This window comes from Acomys russatus, chromosome 11, assembly GCF_903995435.1.
Source record: "Acomys russatus chromosome 11, mAcoRus1.1, whole genome shotgun sequence".
NCBI classification, from domain to species: domain Eukaryota; kingdom Metazoa; phylum Chordata; class Mammalia; order Rodentia; family Muridae; genus Acomys; species Acomys russatus.
The window spans coordinates 4,767,053-4,790,004 of NC_067147.1; the positions used below are offsets into that span (position 1 = coordinate 4,767,053).

Here is a 22,952-nt window from a genome sequence, read left to right on the forward strand (position 1 = left end):
AGAATGAGCCAGATGAAGCAGACCCGTGCGCCTTGTGTGTGCTTCGTGGTGTTCATTGTTGGCCCCTCACTGTGGGGACAAGGAGCTGAGCTATCTTTTTCAGAGGAGCTTCCAATGTCAGGATGTTTGGGTCACTTTTTGCCCACTTGGCATTTTCTTTACTCTCCTATGTGTGGGGAAAACCCCTTCGCATGTTCCCTAAAGTGTCAGCCAATGTTTTTAATTTCCATTTTTTGTCTCCACCCTAGCCTGAGAGGAAACTGGAGGCCTGCAGAGCTGACGGTGGAAGCTGCTCAGCCCTGTGACCGGAACCTTCTGGATCTCTCTAGTTCTCTACTTTTCATATTCTAGACTGGTTTCTATCCCAAGTCAACTTCCACGCTATTGCTAACTGGGCTGCTGTTTCTACTCTCCTGAGCCCTGTATCGGCCTGTGGGTCTCATCCACAGTCATTTCAGTGGCGTTCTGAAAGAGGAAAGAATATAAACACCTCAGCCAGGCTCTCAGTATGGCAGATATCCTGCATATCATATACTTGCATTATGGTTCATAACAGTAACAGAATTACAATTACGAAGTAGCAATGAAAGTAATTTTATGGTTGGAGGTCATGACATTACATAAAGTATAACAGTGGTATGCAGCTGCATTTTTCAAACACGTAGGAGGAGCCTGCAGAATATAGCAATAGTTCACCAGTGCACATCGCTGATGGCTATGTACACTATGTTCCAGGCATCACCCACAGGTGATGCTTTCGTAGGCCGACAGCACGGTAAGTCTATTCATGCTAGCTGCACCACTCATGTAACTAATGCATTATGTCATCGCCTGGTGTGTATCACAGGCCAAGAGGAAGTTTTGACTCTTTTACAGCCTTATGGAAACACTACCATGTGTGATGCCTAAGTGTCACTGTGTAGATATGACTAATTTAAATGGACATCTAGGGCTGAGGACAGAGTGGAGCATCCACTCACATGTAGCAGGCCCTGGGGTTCATCTCTAGTGTTGGGGTCAAAACTGGAATAGATGCCAGGGTGACTGGAGCCTCCGACGATCTCAACACTTCAGAGGCTGAAACAGAAAAGACAGCTGTGGGGTTGAGGCCAGCCTGGGCTACAGGGAGATTGACAGCAGGACCATGTCACAATTCTTGCCCACCTCAAAAAAAAAAAAAAAAAAAAAAAAAGAATAAATCAAATGGCCTCACATGCCAAGTGATTGCACAGACAAAAAGCCTCAGAGTCCACAGACATTTTCTTTTCTTTCTTTCTTTTTTTTTCCCCCCTAAGGCAGGGTTTCTCTGTGTAGCCCTGGCTATCCTGGATCTTACTATGTAGACCAGGCTAGCCTCAAACTCAGTGATCCACCTGCCTCCTGCCTCATGTACACCATCACACCTGGCCTGACCTGACCTTTTTTTTTTTTTTTTTTAATTTAAAGAAGTTTGGCATGTACTGATGGTACTGGACCAGGTAAGTGCTCTATCACAGAAGTCTATCCCCGTTCTCATGTGTATGTGTATATGCGTATTTGCATGTGTGTGTGACACAAGGGTGGAGGTCTGCATGGATGTTTGTTCATGTGGAAGTCAGAGGTTGGACTCAATCATCCTTGATGACCCAACCACTTTATCCCGTAGGGAGGGTCTCACAGTTAAACCCAGTGCCCAATGCCAGTGTGGCTAGTCTTGCCAGCCAGCTTGCTCTGGGAATTCTGTCTCCACCTTTAGAGGCTGGGATTACAAGTGACCTGCCACACACACACCTAGCGTTTCTCTAGGCTCTGGGGGACCTGAACTCAGCCCTTACACTTGCATGGCAAGTTGTTTAAAACTGAGTCATCTCCCCAGCCCCCTGAAGATCTATTTAATTGGTTAGAATTGTTCTCTCTCTCTCTCTCTCTCTCTCTCTCTCTCTCTCTCTCTCTCTCTCTCTCTCTCTCCTTCAAGACAGGATTTCTCTGTGTAGCTTTGGATGTCCCAGACTTGCTTTGTAGACCAGGCTGGCCTCAAACTCACAGAGATCTGCCTGCCTCTACCTCCCGAGTGCTGGGATTAAAGGTGTGCAACACCACACTTTGTAGAATTAACCACAGTACCATAATCTAGGACGTGGGAGGTAGAGGCAGAGTTCAAGGTCATTCTTGGCCACATAGTGAGTTCACGATCAACTTGAGCTGAGTGGGACGCTGTCACTTAATGATCTCACCTCTTACCAGAGGACTAAATGCCTATCCATGCCTATGGCTGGCTTCTCTATTCATGACAGTGAGGAAATGGAACCAGCTATTAACAATATCTACAAGACATTCACAAAGAGGCAGAGGCAGTCCAATCCCTGTGAGTTTGAGATCTTAGAGCCAGGTCTACAGAGTGAGCTCCAGGACAGTCAGGGCTATACACGCACACATGCATGCACGCGCGCGCACACACACAAAGAAAAAACAACAACAAAAAACCAAACCATAGCAACAACAACAACAACAACAAAAAACCGTGTCTTGAAAAAAACCAAAACCCAAGCTGGGCACAGTGGCCCAGCCTGGAATCCTAGCACTCAGGAAGCAGAGGCAGGTGGATTGCTGTGAGTTCGAGGCCAACCTGGTTTACAAAGCAAGTCCAGGACAGCCAAGGCTACACAGAGAAACCCTGTCTCAAACAAAAACAAAAACAAAACAAAACAAAAACCCAAAACTCAGTGGGGGGAGGGTAGGGAGGATGAGGGGGGCATAGTCAGGGGTAGGGTGGAGAGTTGGCGGGTGATGCAAGGAGCTGCTCTCCTGGGCCTCCTCCTGGTTCCTGGGACCTCGCTTCTCACGGTGGAGCCGCACAGCTTTTGATGGTGGTTAGGTGTAGATGGGTCATTATTTATGTCCTACCAACCTCTTTTCCTGGATGCTGACCTCTGCCTATGCTTGGAAGAACACTAAGGCAGGTCCTTCGGCCTTCGTAATTGGGAAAGCAACTTCAGAGTGGCAGGTAGAGGGAGACTTGCCATGCCAGGGCCCTGGTTACCGAGAGGTGATGACAACAGCTTCTCTTTAGTACTTGTGTATAGGACAAGCCTATATATAGTAAGTGAGTGACCGAGGCCACCACACAGCGGCCATGGCGGCTGCAGTGAGAAGCACTCCTCTGTCTGGGTAAAGAAACTGCACTTGTCTGAGGCTAAGGGACTTGCCTGCGGTTCCACACTAGAAACTAGAGAAAGCAAATGCTGGGAGCTAGATCTGCCATCTTTGAAGGCCATGCTGGTAATAGTTGTCAGAAATGTGTTGGGTCCCAAAGAAAGAGGCCACCGTTCCAACTGGGGTGTCTGGAGAAGGCAAACTTCACTCTTGATCCAATTAAAAGGATGTGCTCAGAAGAGTAAAGACACGGAGGAGACGGCTGGTTTCCTATTGGCTGGGCCCCAGCTCACAGTCGGAAAAGAATTGGTGCCCAGGAAGGGAAGAGGCTCACAGCTCCAGGCCATCAAATTCCTGGAATACAGAGGAGGACCTGTATTTCACCACAGAGGAGGTGGTGGGGATTATAATATTTGCATAAAAGTCTTACAAGGTGGGGTGTGTGTGTGTGTGTGTAAATATTTGAATTCATTGTCCTAAGCATGAGTTTTATAGGAAAGACCCTCCTTTGATGTTTCTTACAATGGTGGTGGTGGTGGCAGCTTCTTTCTGCTATGTCAGGGGAGAAATCCAGGACACTGTTCCGCCTGGTGAGTACTGAACCCAGCACTGAGGTGTGGACCAGGAAAAGGTGCTGGTTTGGGGACTCAGCAAAGCTGTGGACTAAGTTCTACCTATCTCATGTGAAATAGAGGCCATTTCCTAAGCGTGGGTGGGGATGGCTTTCCTAATCTGTAAACAGGGACTCACTTTTAACTTTAGCATGAGAAATCAAGAAGACATGGTATTGATCAGAGTTCCGGAGGAACAGAACTGCTAGAACAAGTGGCTGGCTAGTCCACCGATGGCTGCCTCCCAGCCGCAAGTCCAAGAACCTGGTAGCTATTCAGCCTGGACGGCTGATGAGGCGGGATGTCTCAGCTGGTCTTCAGCCTACACTGGGATCCTAAAGAGCAGGCTCTAATGCCTCGACAGCAGGGCAGATGAACCTACAACAAAGGTCAGAGCAAAGAAGAGCCCCAAGCTCCCTTCCTCCATGTCCTTCGACTGATAGAACGTTTATTTAAGGTGGGTTTTGTTTTTTGTTCTTTCCAACCTTAAAGGATCCAGCTGCATGGGCTTTAGTTGATTACAGATGTGGTCCAGCTATCAACCAAGGTCATCTATTTACCCTGAGCACCACTTTTGTCTTTGGGTAGCATTCCTGTGAAATGCAGGGCCACGACACAGAACTTATCTTTTGACAGCAGTAATTTCTCACAGTGCCAGCCTGTTAAATGTTCAGCACTTCTTTTATTGTTGGTGCAGGCTGTGAACTCAAGTTGTAGACCGGGCTGGCCTCCAACTCTGTAACCTGAGGCTAGCCTGGAACTCCTGATCCTCCTGCGTCTACTTCCTGAGTGCTGGGATTGTGCTAACACATCCGTTGATCTGATGCTGTGGACTGTGTGCAGGGCTGTGTGCACACTAGCCAAGCACTCAGTGAGTCTTTTTTGACCTGAATGTTCCCTTGAAATGTGTTGGCTTGGCTGGTGGTAGCACATGCCTTTAATCCCAGCACTCTGGAGGCAGAGTTAGGCATTCTCTGAGTTCAAGGCCAGCCTGGTCTACAAATCAAGTCCAGGACAGCCAGGGCTATACAGAGAAACCCTTACTTGAAAAACAAAAACAAAAACAAAAGACAAAACAAAAACAACAACAACAACAAAAAAAAAAAAAAAAAAAAAAAAAAAAAAAAGAAAGAAAGAAAAAAAAGAAGAAAAAAAGAAAGAAAGAAAGAAAGAAAGAAAGAAAAGAAGAGAAAGAAAAGAAAAACCAGAAGGAAATGTGTTGGCTTATCGTGATTCTCCTCTGACCGATGTTGCACACACCTGTGAACAGAGGGTGGCTTAGATGGGCACAGAGCCTGTACTCTGACTCTTGCCCTTCACAGCACATATGTCACAAGAGGAAACTACAGGCTGGGCTGCGGCTCATTTGGTAGAATGCTTTCCTTCTATGCACTAAGCCTGGGACCAGGCTCCAGAACTGCATCAACTGTGCATGATGCCGTGCATGTATAGTCTGCGCGCTCTGGAGGTGCAGGTGTGAGGATCTGACGTTCAGGCTCATCCTGAGGTTACCTCAGGGTCCATGAGACCCTGTGACAAACAAGCCAAGGGAAACACGGAACCATAATCTGGAGCAATAATGAGAGGAGGGCCATGAACAAATGTCAACTCTCCAAGAGAATGTGAAAGTGGGTCAGCGAGTGTTAATTATGGGGTCTGAGGGGAGTCTCGGCTGGTAAAGTGCCGGGCACTGGCATGAGGGCCTGAGCTTGGTCCCCAGTACCCATGTGAGGGCCCTTCTCAAGGGACGAGCAGAGGCAGAGGGTCCCTGGAGCCTGCCAGCCAGGCAGCTGATAAATGAGCTCTGGGTTCAGTGAGAGTTTACTACAAAAAATAAGGTGAGGCATGCTGTTCCCCACCTTTCATCCACGCCCTGGGGAGGCAGAGGCAGAGGCAGGTGGACCTCCAGTCCACACAGCTCAGTCTAGGACAGACAGGACTACATAGGGAGACTTTTTTTTTTTTCAATAAACAAAACAAACAAATGAAGAACAGTTAAGGAAGACAGCTAACATTGATCTCTGGCCTCCAGACAGGTCTCACACACACACACACACACACACAGACACACACACACACACACACACACACACACACACACACACACACACACACACACACACACACACACACACACCCCTTTTGAAATAATTGTAAATGGAAACCAGAAATGTCTAAATTTGGGGGGAGAGGGGTGCTTGGTGTAACATATTCCCAGAATATTTTATTTTTCTTACTCGTTTCTCTTCTTTTCGTTTCCCTCCTCTGTATGTGCGAAGAGAAGGGCTCCAGGCAGGAGAGGATGCTCAGAGGCAGCTGAGCAGCACCTGAACATGGGTGTGGCTACAGGAGAGGAAGCAAGAGCCCACCCTCCCCACCCCCCTCACCCCCACCCCTACCTTTAATCACAGGCAGAGCCACGGATGCTCCTGTCCCTTCTGTTCTTGAGAAGAGATGAGGGTTTTCTTTCACTGTTATAGTTAGTCCTTAGAGACATTGGCCCTCATTTTGTCTACTTGTGTATGTGTGTGTGTGTGTGTGCGTGCATGCGCGCATGTGAGTGTAGGCTACACGCATGGGAATACCCACAAAATCAGAAGAGGTCAACAGGTGGCTGTGATGCGGCTGACGTAGGGTCTCCGAAGGACCCCAAGTGCTCTCACCTGTGGCCCAGCTCCCCAGCTCCAGCACGTTTCCTTTTAAAGTAAGTATCTTAATTGTACAACTGTGTGAGGTGCAGTCACTATTTTCGTGTATGCAGTGTGCAGTGAGCACGCCGGGTGAGAAACGAGTCTCCTCTGTGATTATTGGTCCACAACTGTCCTGCAGGGCTAGAGATGAACCCAGCACCTTCCCCATACCAGGTGAGCTCTGTGCCACCCAGCTACATCCCCAGCCCTGTATTATTTTTAATTTGAGACAAGGCCTGACCAAACTGTCCCAGCTGGCCTTAAACTTACACCTCCCCTGCCTCAACATTCAGAGTATCAGGGATTACAGGCACGTGCCACTATCTAGCTAATAATCTTTGTTTTTTGTTTGGTTTGTTTTGGCAAAAAAAAAAAGATCTCCCTCTGTGGGCCAAGCTAGTCTAACATTCATTATATATGGCAAAACTGGCTTTGAACCCATGATCCTCCTGTCTCTAAGGCCTGTGTGCTGGGATAACGGCTATGGGATCCTATATGAGGTAAAAGAAAATCTGACCGATATATAAGCATTGTACATATTCGTGGGCTTTATGTAGTATGATGCTTTAATATCAGGACTGATCAAAGCAACACAATTAATTTCCCCACCTTCTTATCACTTCTTTGTGGTTAGGGAATTCAAGCTCCTTTGGAAAGATATTTTCCTCATACATAAAATATTTTACAATATAGTTTTATATAGCAATGCTAAGAGCACTTTTCTTCACATTGGCTAGAAGGGCTTGAGTTACATGGACTCTATAATATTCATACCGTAGCTCTAATTCCTAAATTGCCATTTATGGGATTTTTTTAAAGGCTTAATGGCTAGGATGGGGGGGGGGGAAGAATATGTAAATGTATATAAGTGGCTGAGAAAAAAAAAAAACCTCAAGAAAATAAGTAGTATGGTATCTTACATCCAAAAAGGAAGTGGCACTGGATTTGAAGGGGAGTTGCCATGAACAAACAGTGGCCTCTTTGGAAGACTGACTGTGTGGCCATGGAGTCATCAGTGCCCCTAGAGACAGCCATGGGCTGTGGATCTCCTCAAACCCCAGGTCTTTTTATTTATTTATTTATTTATTGAATTTTATTATTCAGATTACATCTCAGTTGTTGTCCCCTCTCTTATATCTTCCCTTTTCCCCTCCCTCCCTCTTTCACCCTATTCCCCTCCCCTAGACCTGTGACAGAAGGGGACATCCTCCCCGACCATATGATCACAGCCTATCAGGTCTCATCCAGATAGCCTGCTTCCCCTTTCCTCTGAGTGCCACCAGGCCTCCCCACCAAGGGGAAGTGGTCAATTAGGGGAAACCAGAGTTCATGTCAGAGGCAGTCCCTGCTCTCTACACAACTATGGACAATGTCCCATCCATTGGCCAGATCTGAATAAGGGAGTCTAGGTTTAGTGCACACATTGTCCTTGGTTGGTACAGCGGTTTGTGCAGGCCCCTTCTGGGTCCAGATCTGCCAGCCTTATGGACTTCTTGTAGGGTTCGTGGACCCTCTGGGTCCTTCTATCTCCCCATTCTTCCATACCACTCTCACCTGGAGTCCCAATAGCAAGTCCCAGCATCTGTCCCAGTCCCCCACTAAATGAAGACTCTCAGGGGACATCCATGTTGGGCTAGTATCCAATTATAAGTGAGTATATACCATGTGCATCTTTCTGGGTCTGGGTTAACTAAGGATGATCATTTCTAGTTCTATCCATTTGCCTGCAAGTTTCAAGATTTCCTTGCTTTTAATAGCTGAGTAGTATTCCATAGTGTAAGTGTACCACAGTTTCTTTATTCACTCTTCGACTGAGGGACATCTAGGTTGTTTCCAGATTCTGGCTATTACAAATAAGGCTGCTATGAACATAGTTGAGCAAATGTCCTTGTTGTGTGGTGGAGCATCTTTGGGGTATATTCCAAGGAGTGGAATAGCTGGGTCTTAAGGTAACACTATTCCCAATTTTCTTTTAAGAACCATGCAAACAATTGCAAAATTCAAGCATGTGCCCTTTGTCCTAACTTCTAGACTAAACTTTCTTTTACTGGTCAGCGTTTCAAGGCTGTGTCCATCCAAGGTATAGACCTAAAGCTTACTCAAGGGGGAATTTGCCCATTTGGGTGGCTGCAGCTGTGGCTTACAGTGAAGTCTGGCAGCAGCTTGTCTTCTCCTGGTCACTTAGCCCTGGGCTCCTTCATTTTCTTTTGTGCAATGCATGGCTCCTCGGACATCCTCTTCCTTTCATCCATGCTAGGAGGACCTCAGCATGTGAGGCCTCTGCCTGCCTCTGCCTCCCCAGTGCTGAGATTAAAGGTGTGCACTGTCATGCCCGGCTTATTAGTTTTTAATTATATGAGTGTGTATGGGTCTGTGCGTGCATATGTGTACCTAAGTGCAAGGGCCCAAGGGAGGCAGGATCTCCTTGGAGCTGGAGTTTCAGGAGGTTGTGAGCCACCTGGTGTGAGTGCTGGAGTCTGAATTTGAGGCCTCTGCAAGAACATCAAGTGCTTTTTACCACTGAGCCCCTCAACCTTGTTTATTGAGTCTTACTGGGACCCAGAGCTCTGGGACTGGGCGAGGCTTACTGCCCAGCGGGGCCCAGGTGTCTGTCTGTATCTGCCTTCCCAGCACTAGAACTACATGTGCGCACCACCACACTCTGCTTTGTATTGGGTTGTGGCAGTCAAACTGCACACATGGCACTTGCTTTACGATCCCCTAGCCCCATCCTCCCCTTTCTAAAACATTCAACTACAACAAATTAAGTTTAGAAATCTTTCAACTGCATCCCTCCTCTTATGGGTGAAGTTTAACTTTCAAAGCTAAAAGCACGATTTTGGGGCATAATTATGAAATGAACATTCACCAGAGATGTTTTTCAACTCTTTAGTTGGGGAAACTGGAAAAATGTTAAGACCGGTTCAAAGGAGAAATTGAAGACCAGATAGATGGGCATATGATTTAATGTGTTATATGTAATGTGGACATAACAAGGTATTATAGTAAATAAATTGCCCACAAAACATTGTCATACAAAATTGTATACAAACTATGTGTATAAATCATGATAATCTGAGAATATCAGGGGTCCCCTCTCTCTGTGTCTCTGTGTCTCTCTCTCTGTCTTTGTCTCTCTCTCTCTGTGGGACAGAGTCTCACTATTTAGTCCTATCTAGCCTGGAATTTAGAGAGATCCTTCTGTCCTTGTGTCCTAAGTGCTAGGATTAAAGAAAAGCCTGTTACCACAAACATCTGTATGGCCCGAAGCTTACTTACATTGCTCCAAACAAAAATTATTTGTTACCATTTTTCTGCAGCGTGCTCTTTCAAAACGTTTTAAAAATTATTTTGCTTGCATGTATATATACATGTATGTGTGTGTGTGTGTGTGTGTGTCTGCACATGCATGTGGAGGCTGGACACTGATGTCAAGTGTCCCCCTGAACTGTTCTTTAGCTTTTAAAATAGTTAATTTTTAAATGTTTGTTTGCTTGTTTGTTTGTTTGTTTGTTTGTTTTTCTTTCCGGCCCCTTCACCTTATTTTTGGGGACAGGGTCTCTGGCTGAGCTGGGAGCTTGCTGAGTTAGCTAGACTGGCCGGCCAGCATGTCCCAGGGCCTTTCCCGTCACCGTGTCCCCGAGCTGTGGTTACAATCATGCACCACTGACTTTCCTGAGTTTGGTTCTGGGAGATCAAGCCCGAGCTTGTACAGCACACAGTGGACTGCGTCCCTGGTGTCACAGGCCCTAGCACGTAGCATATGCATGTGCATTCACAAGCACCGTGACGTTCCCCCAGATTCCTTCGATACTCAGTACCTCTTCATCACATAATAATCACAAGTATGTGAATATTTATTAGTATTGCTGACTCCAACTTTATATTTCAACCTTGGCCTGACGCTCTAGACAATGACCCCACGTATGACCTCCAACTTCTTCCCAGTACATATGGGAAAGATTTTTCAACTCTGAGGTGTGTAATGTATTTCTACTCATCTTCCCCAAACTGACCTTAGATTCTCTCCCACAGAGACTGTTTTTCAAGGTTCTGGAGCTGATGATGGCATGGTGTGTGTGTGTGTGTGTGTGTGTGTGTGTGTGTGTGTGTGTGTGTGTGCTAGAGTGACTCGAGGCTGTTTTCTCTGCAGTGGGTTGAGAGGCCTGGATCTCGGGAATCTGCATGTTTGTGTCCATCCAAATGCTTTCAAAATGCAGCTATGACTTAGGTCTTCCCAGTGTCCTCATCTTAGCAACGGAGCTTGCTGAGGTCAAATGCTTAACCTTTGTCCCAGTTCTGTAACCTGCACAATTATATTTAGGATCAGAAAAGCCTGCCTGTCCTGTGGCCACACACGTAAGAATGTCTTAAATTTCACCACATCTGTACCCTGAGACTAAAATTTAATGCTTCATGGTTCCTTCTTCCTTCTCTTCTCTCTCTCTCTCTCTTTCTTTCTCCCTCTCTCTCTCTCTCCCTCCCTTTCTCTCCCTCCCTCCTTCCCTCTCTCGCTCTTCCTTCCTTCCTTCCTTCCTTCCTTTCTGTTTGTCTTTTTTCCTCTTTTTTAACTCTTCAGGGCAGTCACAAATAGCCGTTTCATTGTACAATCTTTTTAATTATCATTGTTGTCATAGCAACCACATTTAACAGCAGCAAGAGCCCCCAAGCCTTGCTCTCTACCCACTCCTCACACCACCGCCAGGGCCACTGCGAGTAATCCCACAGTCTTTTGAGCTGCATACTATTGTCCCCTGTGTACAGTTAGCTGTAGCCAGGGCCCTATCCAGAACCAGAATCCCTCTCAGAGTGTTTGGAAGCAACTTGGTGCTGCACAGATGCAGTCAGGATTGAGGAAGCAACCACAGTCTTTTGCTAGAATGGGTCTAACAAAGTACCACAAACTAGACTATTTAAGTAGAGGGTCACTGTCTCTCTGTTTTGTTTGTTGGAAGCCCACAATCAGTGTCACCAGGGCTGGTTCCTTCTGCGGATGATCCAGGCTCTCTCTGAGCTCCCGGATTTTACTTAAACCATGACAGCACATGATGCTTTTTCTGTGTGTCTGCCCAAACTTCCCCTTTGACAAGGATCCCACTCACTGGATTAAGACCCACTGTAATAACACCCCCATCTAACTGATTATATCTGCACTGATTTATTTCTAAGTGAACTCACAGTCTGAGGTGCTGGGGGGAGGGACAGTTAGAGCTCCACCCTAGACATTTTGAGAGATACCATCCAACCCATGATAACACCATAAAGGGGTGACTAGCATCCGGAGGCGAGTGACACGGAGATGCTGTGTGCACTTGTGCCATGTATTCCCCACCAGTCCCTCCATATCCCCCTTTCTTGTTCTGTGTCTGGAAGGCCGAGCAGTGTAGACAGCATGCCGAGTGTTCCTGCCCTCTACTGGCTTCTCTTTGACAGAGGTGATGAGAGGGGAAGGTGGGAACCTTAGAGATGGGAGGACATGTAAGACGGAGTAGCTTCTCTGTGTTCCCCTTGATTTTGTTTTTGAAGATTAAGATTTTTTTCTTTTTTCTCTTTTCTTTCTTGGTTTTTTTTTTTTTTTTTTTTTTTTTTTTTTTAGTTTTTGGAGACAGGGTTTCTCTGTGTAGCTCTGGCTCCCTGCAATCATTCTGTAGACTAGGCTAGCCTTGAACTCACAGAGATCCACCTGCCTCTGCCTCCTGGGTGCTGGGATTAAAGGTGTGCACCACTGACCAACAAGACAGTATTTTAAATTATGTGTTTGTGTGTGTGTGTCTGTGGGTTTGTTCAGGTGAGTGCAGTGCCTGTAAAGGCCAGAGAGGGTGTTGGACCCCTGGAGCTATCTGAGTGCTGGGAACCAGATGGCAAGAACAGCAGTCCTGTTCCTAACCACCAAGCCATCTTTCCAGCCCCTGTTTCTCTCACTTTTAACATTTGACAGCGAAATGTTTAATAATTACAAAACGAGTGACTGTTGATGGGTCAGGAGGTTTTACATAAGAAGAGCTGATATTCACTCTGTGTGTGTGTGTGTATGTGTGTATTTGTGTCTGTGTATGTGTGTGCGTGTCTGTGTCTGTGTGTGTGTGTCATGTCTTGTCTATTTTTGCTGCTATAATAGGTCAGACTGAATAATTTATAAAGAATAGAAATTTATTCGTCTCTCATTTCAAGAGACTGGCGCATCCAGGAACCTTTAGGCTTGACCCCGTGGCAAGCCCATGTATATTTTTTAAGCTCTAATCTAGTAAAAGCTCTTCTCTGGAGCTTTCTTAACTACACTCCCCAGAACATGAACATTGAATTTGTGCATCCCCAGTGTCCTCAGCCCTCAGCACTTAGGGCGGGTGCTGTGTAACAGTTTCCACCAAGATTAAAATATTTCATCTTGCAGGAAGGCTCCTTAAACAGGAAGGTAAGCAAACAGCTTCAGGAAGTTCCTGAAATGGCCTCCCTCTGCCAGAGTAACAATAAAAGCTCAGAGTCCTTTCTCAGATGCCACAGATCAAGGCTGCGGAGGAGACTCTACTGTTAGACCAGCTACCTGGAAGAAGCAGAAAACAGCCAATCTGCCTGAAGAGGTTTAGACAACCCAGGCACCTGGCAAGGGCACTCTCCTGCCTGCAGGCTGTGTAGTAGGCTTCCGGTTTCCCATCTTTGTGAGCTATCACCCATGCTGGCACAGGCTTTGGTGATGCAGCTGCCCCTGTGTCATTTCTGATCTCCTAATTAACCCCTCACATGTATTACTTACAATATGTAACCCAGTGAAACTCATTGGCTCACCAAGCTGGACTTGGGTGGTACCCATACTTTGGTCTGTCATGGGCTCCCTACTTGGGGTCAGTGGACGTGTGTGTTGTGTCTCCCCAGCAGTTTTGTCACACGATGGCAGGCTAATATCCAGTTCATCTCTATGGTTCCAGCCTGCAGTGTGCTTCTGAGAGGGGAGGTTGCTGGTGACCGGCTCTCAAAGAAATCTCTTCTTACCATTCCTCCCTGACTTCTTGAGTCTGGGGCAGCTCGGTGCAAGTGGTTATGGCTTACAGATTTCCTGTTTGCCAGCTTTCTTTCCTGTCCCTTTCTCCCCCCTTTCCTTCTCTCTTTATTATTTTTTGGCTGGCCTGCAGAGAAATGGGTTTCATGGTGATGTTTTCATACAACACAGCACTAAACCTTGCTTACTCACCCCTCCACTGTGCTCCCATCCCCCAACCTCCCGTCTTACTAGCTTTGATTTCTACAGGGGGGCTCCTGTCTGCTGGATCTGACCAGAGTTTCTGATCCTCCCCAGGACAAGTTCCTCAGCCTCTACTTTCCAGTTCTGCCCTAGTTAACAACCACCTTTTGTCCTTTTGTCAGAACCCAGGGACTAAAGGAAACTTTTCTCTCTCTTTGTTGAGGACGTTGAACACTTGGACCCCCTCCCTCAGCCTTTTCAAGGACAGCTCCTGCCTATCTATTTCTACTACAGCCTAGAAGGAATATTTATTTAAAATCCTATGTCCATGTGCCTGTGGCTCCTGTTGCACGTTATGGTGTTTTCTCAGAATAGACTCAAGACCTCTATTTCTGTGAAGAAGACCCCCAGGGGTGGTTCTCACTGTGGTGCGTTCTATCTGATATGCCTCTGGAGGGCCATTCAAGGCTCAGCATATAGTCTGATGCTTGCCTGCAGTCCCTACGCCTCTCCCTCTCCCACAGCTCAGCTGGAGCCTTACGGAAGCACGAGACATGTGCTCTAAGAGAAATAATGACCGGGGCCTGTCAAGATGACTTCGGCTGCCAAGCCTGATGACCTGAGTTCGATCCGAGGATCCACATAGTGGAGACCAAGTCTCTTCTGACTCTCACATGCCAAACTGGCTGTCTTGAGCCACACCCTCCCCAATAAATAAAGTGTAATAAAGAAGAAATGGTAAATATTTGAATTAACGAAAGGCGATTTCTCTGACCCTATACTCACTGTATACATGTGCTAAAATATGTACTCTGTATGTACGGTTATTATGTGTCAATTAAAAAAATAAAGAGCGCAGTATTTTTTAAAAATCCAAATATAATGCTTTCTGGTTTTCATGTTAGCGTTTGGTTATTTGAAACTCAACGCACTCGAGGTTACTGGCGTGCATTGTACTCTCCAAGGTTAAGACTCTGGGTTAGGCAATAAGCATCTTGGGTAACAAGATGTCTTTTTCCCCGCGTCCTTCCTCCACCTCTTAGAACCAGGAGCGCGGAGACAACTCGCGTTGTTGCCTGCTTCTTCCCGGGAAGGAGGGAATTAGAGAATCGGCGGGTCCCAGACCGGAGGGAGGGATCTGGCTGTGGCTACGATTTCCTCCCGCCACTCCGGAACCCTAGCAGGGAGCTGCTGGGACAAGGAAACTAGGGAGGCGCCACCGAAGCTACAGGGCGGGCGGCGGGGGCGTGGCTTCGGGGGAGGTGGGCGGGGCCGCGGCTGGCGGGGCGGGGTTCGGCCGGGGCGGGGCCACGGCGGGCAGCGCGGGGTGAGCCCGGCAAACCGTGGTCTCGGCGCTCCGGGACTCGCAGGAGCTCCGGCTGCAGTCTTCGCGCGCAGCCCCCGCCGCCTCCGTCCAAGCGGGCTCAGCCCGGTGCGGCCGGCGGCTGTGGCGATGTGATCCGGGGCCCGCGGGCGCGGCAGGTTCGCCGCGATGTGGCTCAAGCCGGAGGAGGTGCTGCTCAAGAACGCGCTGAAGCTCTGGGTGACCCAGAAGAGCAGCTGCTACTTCGTCTTGCAGCGGCGCCGCGGGCACGGCGAGGGGGGCGGCCGCCTCACCGGTAAGGGGCGCGCGCGGAGGCTCGGCCTGGCCTCTGTCCCTGCTTGCTGACCGGCCGCGTCGCAGGTGGTGTTTCGGTGGCAGCCGCCAAGGCCAGGACGGCCTTGCCTATGGCTTGTTTTCCTTTCTCCTTCGTTTCTCACGCGAGCTCCGGTCGGGCTTGGGAGCTTAGGGACCCACGGGCAGGGAGAGGCAGGTGCATCTGATGTGACCTGGCTCGCGAACGCTGGAGAAGTGGCTTCTAGAGCTTGCCCAAAGGCTGCGGGGTCCGGGCGCCCTAGGGCCCCGCCAGGTGACAGAAGGGTGCGCCCGGGCAGGCCTGAACTTGGCCATCTGGACGCAGCTGTAGCTCCAGGTGGTGTTGCAGTTGGGAACCTAAGGCCAGACCCTTGTCGGAAGGCTCTAGAGAGCCTGGACTTTGTGGTTCAGGAGCCAGGGGCTGTCCTTGCTCCGAAGGGAAACTGAGGCACTGCAGTGCCTAAGTTTGTAATAGGAACAGTGAAATCAAGCGCAGCAGTTTGTTTCTCCGTTCCGTGTCTTTTAGGGAATGATAGGACAGAAACCTAGGGCTTTGAAGTTGCCCAAAACAAGGCATTTCCTAAAAGTTGCCACTCATAGCTGTTAGAAACTGGGACCAGCTGGCATTATTAGCTAGAGCGTCGGCTTAATTGGTGAAGGAGAATTGCGGTACTGTAACCCAGGGGATCGAAATGAATCCTTTCGATAAAGAGCCAGGATAAAAGGGGCCTAGGATGATGGCCCTTTCACAACCTTTTACTGAACGGCTCTGAGGAAGTCACTGGGCGGAAACTGTGTGCCCAGGTTAATTGTTGGTGACTGTCTGCTCCTGGGCCAGTCAGGGGAAGGCCCTTTGGGAGTACAGCCTGGTTGGAGAAACTGAGGAAATACCCCTAAAGCCATGTGACAAAAGGCAGGATATTTTAGCTTCAGAGACCTCAGGAGTGGGTAAAAGACGGCAGGCTTGCGGTGAAAGGGTTAGTAGTAGACAGTGAAGGGTCCTGGATATGGCAGTGGGGTGGGGTGGGGACACATTAGTCTCCCTGAGCTTCGTGGGGGAAGAGTTACTGTAGGAGGCAGGAGGCCACTGGGACTTTTATGAGCCCCTGAGCAGCACAGTGAGGTTTAGATGGGAGAACAAGAACTTGGAAATGTACTGTACCGTGCTGCCGCGGAGGCCAAGCGGCTGGAGAGGGCTGTGTGTGTACCCTGAGCACTGAGGACCGTGGCTTAAGTAGAGGGTCTGGCATAGAGGTAGGTGGTCTTCTGTTGCGGAGGGTGACTGTTGGGCAGGAGACTTGTAAACTGGGAGGCATAAGAACAGCCTGTTCCCTAAGACTTTCAGCCCTGCCCACCTGTGCTTACTGCCCTGGGAAAGAATCGGTGGGCCAGGTGGAGTGTAAGGGCCTGACGTCTTGCGTACTCTCCATGTAGCAGGGTCCACATGGGGAGGGCAGAGCCGCCTCTCGGTGCTGCGTGAGGCTTCAGAGAGTTTATGGCTCAGATGTACAGAGTTCATTTGTACTGAGTTCAGAGCAGTGCGGGCTCCTCCCTGCTCAGGTCTTGTGTTTGGGATCCCTGTGGCGTTTTCTTCCCTGTGTTTCCTTTGTCTTGCTCTTGTGAGAATGCAGAAATGTCTCTTCTTCTCCTCTTGGAGACATAGTATAAAATATGTAGCCCAGGCTAGCCTCCCCATGCTCTTGCTGCCTCAGCTCTGGGAGGGCAGGGAGCTATAGGGGTCACCATGTCTGGCTCAGACATTTCTTAATGGCAACAAGATAAATGGGAAAAGGGGAAAGCCAACTAAGAGAAGATAATTCCTTTCTTACAGACCTAGAATCTCTTGTTGATTTTCAGGTTGAGATGCCCTTTGCAGCCTGACTCTTGACCTTTGAACATTTATTGAGCAACCCAGATGTAGGGTATTACCCTTGAACTTGTCTTTATCAGGCAAGTAGGAATGTTGCCCAGTCAGGACCAGTGAGGTCTGGCAATTGTGGGAGAACATAGAAATGTAATTGGCAGATTGTAATAATGTAAGAGTTTATGGTTTACAGTGTGTTTAAAGGAAATAGTAAGGCTGAAATGATGGGTGTTCTGGCTACTTCTAGGCCTCTTTTTTGCAGAGAAATCAGCAGACTGGCTAACAGGTCAGAAATAAAGAAGAGAGTACAGTAATCTTTCCCTTTTATTGTTATTCTAAATTTGTTATTAGATAGTACATGTTTAGGCATACAAAAGTCCACAGGTTAGAATAATTTGGATTGCCCATTTTCAGAAACAAAAGCTTTCATCTGAGGGGTATAATTTACCCTCCTACACACACACACACATACATACACACACACACACACACACACTTTTTATATATACCTCCATTTTTTAAAAATTGAATTTTAATTTTTTATAATTTATTCAGATCCTGATTGTTATCCCCTCGATTGTATCTTCCCTTTCCTACCCTCCCTCCTTCTTCTGCCCTATTCCCCTCCCCTAGACTTCTGACAGAAGGGGACCTCCTCCCCGACTATACGACCACAGCCTTGCATTGTCCTTGGTTGGTACAGCAGTTTGTGCAGCCTTCTGCCCCTCCCTCCCCCATCCAGATCTGCCAGCCTTGATGATGTCCTTGTGGTCTCCAGAATCCTCTGGATTCTTCCATTCCCCCACCCCATTCTTCCATACCACTCTCAGTACTCAACCCGGAGTCCAGCAGCGAGTCCTGGCATCTGTCCTGATCTCCCGCTGGGTGGAGTCTCTCAGAGGACATCTATGCTGGGCTAATATCCACTTATATACCATGTGTGTCTTTCTGGCTCTGGGTTCTCTCACCCAGGATGATCGTTTCTAGTTCCAATAATTTGCTCTCAGATTTCAAGATTTCCTTGTTTTTAATAGCTGAGCAGTATTCCATTGTGTGAATGAACCACAGTTTCTTTATCCATTTTTCAGTTGAGGGACATTTGGGTTCTTTCCAGATTCTGACTATTACGAACGAAGCTGCTATGAACATAGTTGAGCAAGTGTCCTTGTTGTGTGGTGGAACATCCTGGGTATATGCCCAGGAATCACACCTCCACTTTTTTCTTCCTAACTTTCTAATTCTCTGGCTTAGTTACTTTTCTACTGCTGTGACAAAATACCACGACCAAGGCAGCTGATAGAAGAAACCATTTATTGCGGACTAGTGGTTTCAGAGGGTGAGTCCATGACCGGTGTGGTGGAGAGCACGGCAGCAGGCAGGCAGGCAGGCACGCAGGCATGGGGCAGGCGGGGCACTGGAGCAGTAGCTGAGAGCTCACACAGTGAGAGGCAGAGAGTGGGCTGAGGAAGAGAAGAACTGGGAATGGCTTGAGCTTTTGAAACCTCAAAGCCTATCCACAGTGGTATACTCCCTCCAACAAGGCCACACCTCCTCCATCAAGGCCACACCTCCTAATCCTTCCCAAACAGTTCCACCACCTGGGGACCAAGCATTCAAATCTATGAGCCTGTGAGGGCTGTGCTCATTCAGACCACCTCATTCTCTCGTGTAATATACTTATGCTTTTTTAAAAAATGCTTTTCCTTTTAAAAATATTCATATATATATATATATTTTTTATTTTTATTTATTTATTTTTTTTACGTGCATTGGTGTTTAACCTGCAGCATGCCTTTGTGGGGGGTGTCAAATCCCCTGGAACTGGAGTTATGGACAGCTGTGAGCTGTCATGTGGGTTCTGGAAATTGAACTCGGGTCCTCTGAAAGATCAGCCTGGTGCTCTTAATCACTGAGCTGTCTCTCCAGATGTTTTTTCCCAATGAAATTGCCTGTTTATAAGGGTGGGCAGTTTACCTCTGAAGATGTTTGGTACACAGTGTAGGCTCAATGAACACTCATAAGAGGAATAGGTGGATGAGAACACATGTGAGTGAGCCTTCCCTTTTGGGGGTGTGTGGGCACAGTGACCACGACTAAGCTGATCCTATGGGATAGGAGTGTCCCATTTGACCGCTGTGGGAAGTGGCGATGGGTGGCTGGGTGCTGTGCTCCTCCTTGTCCTCTTCCACATCCTTTGTTTTGGAGCTGCTGCTTTGGGGACCTGGGGGGGGAGCCATGGCACTGACTTCTCAGGTGGTCAGTAAGGGTAGGTAAGATGGAGCTGTCCTTACCACCTCCTGGGATCCACTTTTCTTTGAGCAAAGGGGTGGCTGGGATGTGAACACCTGGGCTCTGGGAACTTCCGGGTGGCCTCCACCTCAGGTTAGGACATGGTGAGTTCAGTATCGTGAGGTGTTTCCGGAGCTCTGTGGGCAGAAGCGGGTTTTGCCACCCGGGGAAGGAAGTAAAGCCAGGCAGTGTTCACTTGGATACAGTTGTCAACCCATGGGAGTGAATATTGCTCATGGAAGTTCAGTCCACCCTGGGAGAACAAAGAGCCAGCCAGTGAGCACGTGGGAGGCAGGGGACAGAGAGAGCCTACACCATCTCCGCCCCCTCCCCCAGATCTCTCTGAAACCAGTAAAGCAGTAGGGATAACATCGAAGCCCAGACATCCTAGACCAGAAGGGCCCCCCAGAAGGAGAGTTGTTGGTGTTTGGTTCTGTGCATTCCTCTGCAATCTTACCGTTGTTTTCTTACAGAGCCTGGCTATTATAAACTTAAAACTTGAATGCGTTATTGATGTTTTCTGATGTGCATGGGGCTGACTGCAGCCCCTGTTCACAGTACTGTGTTGGTGATTATCTAAGCAGGCTCAGGGAAGGGAGTAGGGGAGAGTGGAACACAGTAGGTGATACCGGCTTTGACTCAGGGTTAGTCTGCTGGGTACAGTGTGGGGCTGGAGGCCTGAGTTTAGTTTATCCCGTCTTTGGAGCCAGAGTTGTAACTCAGGGCTAAAGTGGAGTTTTCGTTACTTTGGAGAGTTAGAAGTGGTTCCAAGTTAGGCTGTTGTCACCTGCGTTTCTACCAGCACAGGGATTTCCATGGAAGTGTTAGAATTAAGCAGGAATAATAAGTTACACTTCCTCATGCTTAGCGAGTTGGGGGAGGGGAAAAAAGTAACATTAACAGAAACTAGTAATGTGAGGGCATAAAGACGTTTGGACTACTGTAGGAGATGTAGGGCTGGTCTTGAATTCACTCCGTAGCCCAAGCTATTCTAGACCTGGAAGCCATCTTCCTGCCTCGGCCTTCCAAAGGGCTAGGATTATCGCGCCTGACTTCCTGAATGCAATTTAAAAATTGATACACTAAAATCATTGCTGGGCAAAGTATTGCCATTGCCAGTGGAAAGGCATTTGGCAGCCTGGGGCGGCTCCTGCATGTGACCGCCACTCCAGAGAGAGTGTGTGTGTGTGGGGGGGGGGCATTGTTATGGGTGTCAGGGTAACCAGCCTGGGCTAGAGTAAGACTGTGCCTCAGAAACAAAACAAACAAACAACTCCACCCAAAACAAAAGCCGAAAATAACAGCAACAAAGGAAGGAAAGGCATTTTCCTCAAGACTTGGTATGGGGCTTCTTAGATTACATACAAAACTTTACCCCCATCCGTCTGTGCAGTGTGTTGGCAATTTGGGCACAATGAATCCCGAGCATGCTGTTGCCTTGTTTTGGCTAGTGTCATGGGTGGCTTTACGTCTCAACTTGACACAACTTAAAATTACCTGGAAGAGAGTCTTTAAAAAAAAAAGATTTTTTTTTCCTTATTATGTGTGTATGAATGTTTTACCTGGGAATCAAACCTGGGTCCTTTACAAGAACAACAAATGCTCTTAATGACTGAGGCAACAACTCTTTAGCCTCTAGAAGAGGGTCTTAGTGAGCGATGGCCTGTGAGGGAGGTTTTTATACTTGGTTAATTAAGGTTGGAAGAGTTACCCTGAATGTGGGTGGTGGTACTGTTCTGAGAACAGGACTCTTCATGGTAGACGAGGGCAAAAGTGAAAACTAAGAATAAATGAGCATGCGTGCATTCATTTCTCTCTGCTGTTGATTGGAGATGCGATGTGACTGTTGCAGGGTCCTGCCCTGATGTCCCCATGTAGTGGTGGATAGTAACCTGCAATTATAAAGCCAGAGGAGAACCTTTCTTTCCCCCTCTAAGTTGTGTTTTGTCAGGCCATTTTATCACGGCACAGAAATGAAACTAGGATAGCAGGTATGTCTGGTGTTGCCTGGGGACCCACTCAGGTGACTGGATTTGTGGTGGTTTTTGTTTCCACCACCAAGGAAAATCTTGGGCTGAGCAAGGGAGCCTGTTTGTTCTGGGTAGGCCCTTCCACGTTGCTTCTAGAGTCTTGCTGCTTTGGTCTTGTTCCCCCCCCCCCCCCCAATACCATTAAGAAATAAACCATAAATAGAGCAGTTTAAGTTGTGCGTACAAATCTGGAAAACGGCAGGAGCGAAATAATGGCTGCAGTCCCAGGGGCTGAGAGGCCATTAGCAGAAAGCTTGGTGGTTTCCAAGACTTGCCCTGAGTGAGTGTGTACAGTAAGAGCAGCGTGCACCAGTGAGATGCTCAAAGCCATTCCTGGTGTCACTCCACAACACGGAAAGGCTACAGCCTGTGAGCTGGCAGTGAGCCTGCAGCCCTGGACACTCCCAGGAAAGAGGGACTGAGAGCTGAGTGGCCCATAGCCTTAAGGGAACGGGCTTCCAGGAGGGAAGGACACGGATTTTATGTTCCCGACCTTGCGCCATGGTGGCATTGAGGAAGGAAGGAACATACTGAAAGTTAAAGTAGCAAAGGCCATAGATAAGAGTTTACGCAGTCAGGTTTCCCTTGTTTGTATAAACTGTTCATCAATTGTATCAAAAAGTAGCCTGAGTAGGTTTTCCTTGTTCTGAGCTGTGGGTGTCTCCCCTTTGCTAACTCCTGAGGCTTTTTCAGTTCTGCTCTTATGCACAGACTCAGAGTCATTTCATCCTCAGCCTTTACCAGCTGTCCCTACTGGCGCACACAGAAGGCCGCGTGCCCCTCATCTCCCCTTCTTTGTGGCTTTTCTTGTCACCCTGAATTCCATTTTCTGGAAGGGTAGGACCTGCCCCTTGCCTACTCTCAGGTGGGCCCTCTGGGCTGCTTCTCACTGGGTCACATCTCAGCTCCTGGTAGCTTTATTTGCCTACAGCCGACTAGAGCATGGACTGACGGTAGCAGGCGGGCAGGTGGGCATGGGTGGCGAGGCCTCCTCCCTCCGCTGTGCTCTCTCTAGGCAGAGTGATTCTCGATGCTGCAACATGCTTGGCAAATATTGTTGAGTTGGATGGGCATCCAGGCAGATCCGAGACAGGAGCCTGTGGCTTTCAGGCCTGGAAATGGCAACTCTGTGTGGTTTGAACATAGGAACGGGTAACAGCATTGCTTTCTATGTCTCATGCCACTGTAGTGTGCTGGAAGGACGGGCGGGGGAGTGCTGGTGGGGCCAGCTGTTGGAACGACCCACAGGTAACCTCACAGAAGTGATTGCACTCTGAGCCAGACGAAGCGATCAACTCGGCTCCCTGAACTCTTGCCTTTTTTTTTTTTTTTTTTTTTTTTTTTTTAAATGCTTTCGGGGTTCTATTGGTCCCTTGGATTTTTATCTTTTTTTTTCTCTTCTGGAGATCTGCTTTTCACAAAGGAAAGAAAAGTTAACAAAATAAGCATCCTTGCTGTGCTCTCCTTAAGAAGGATGCAGGCTGAGTATGCAGTCTGTGTGGTATAAACAGAGAACAAGCCCT

At 48.0% G+C, this 22,952-nt stretch overlaps 1 protein-coding gene across 4 annotated transcripts in view; it reads left to right on the forward strand.

The window, feature by feature from the left end:
- The window catches only part of LOC127195358 (TBC1 domain family member 8), a 160,767-nt gene that overhangs the window by 51,051 nt on the left and 86,764 nt on the right, over positions 1-22,952 (forward strand). Inside the window, exon 1 of one of the 4 annotated variants that reach the window (XM_051152727.1) lies at positions 14,956-15,229. The exons of 2 other annotated variants lie outside the window; for them this stretch is intronic. In XM_051152727.1, coding sequence (XP_051008684.1) covers positions 15,103-15,229 — 127 coding nt within the window. In that variant the 5' untranslated portion in view covers positions 14,956-15,102. Of the gene's footprint in view, positions 1-14,955; positions 15,230-22,952 lie in introns of those variants that run through there. One more of the 4 variants, XM_051152728.1, reaches the window with a different exon arrangement.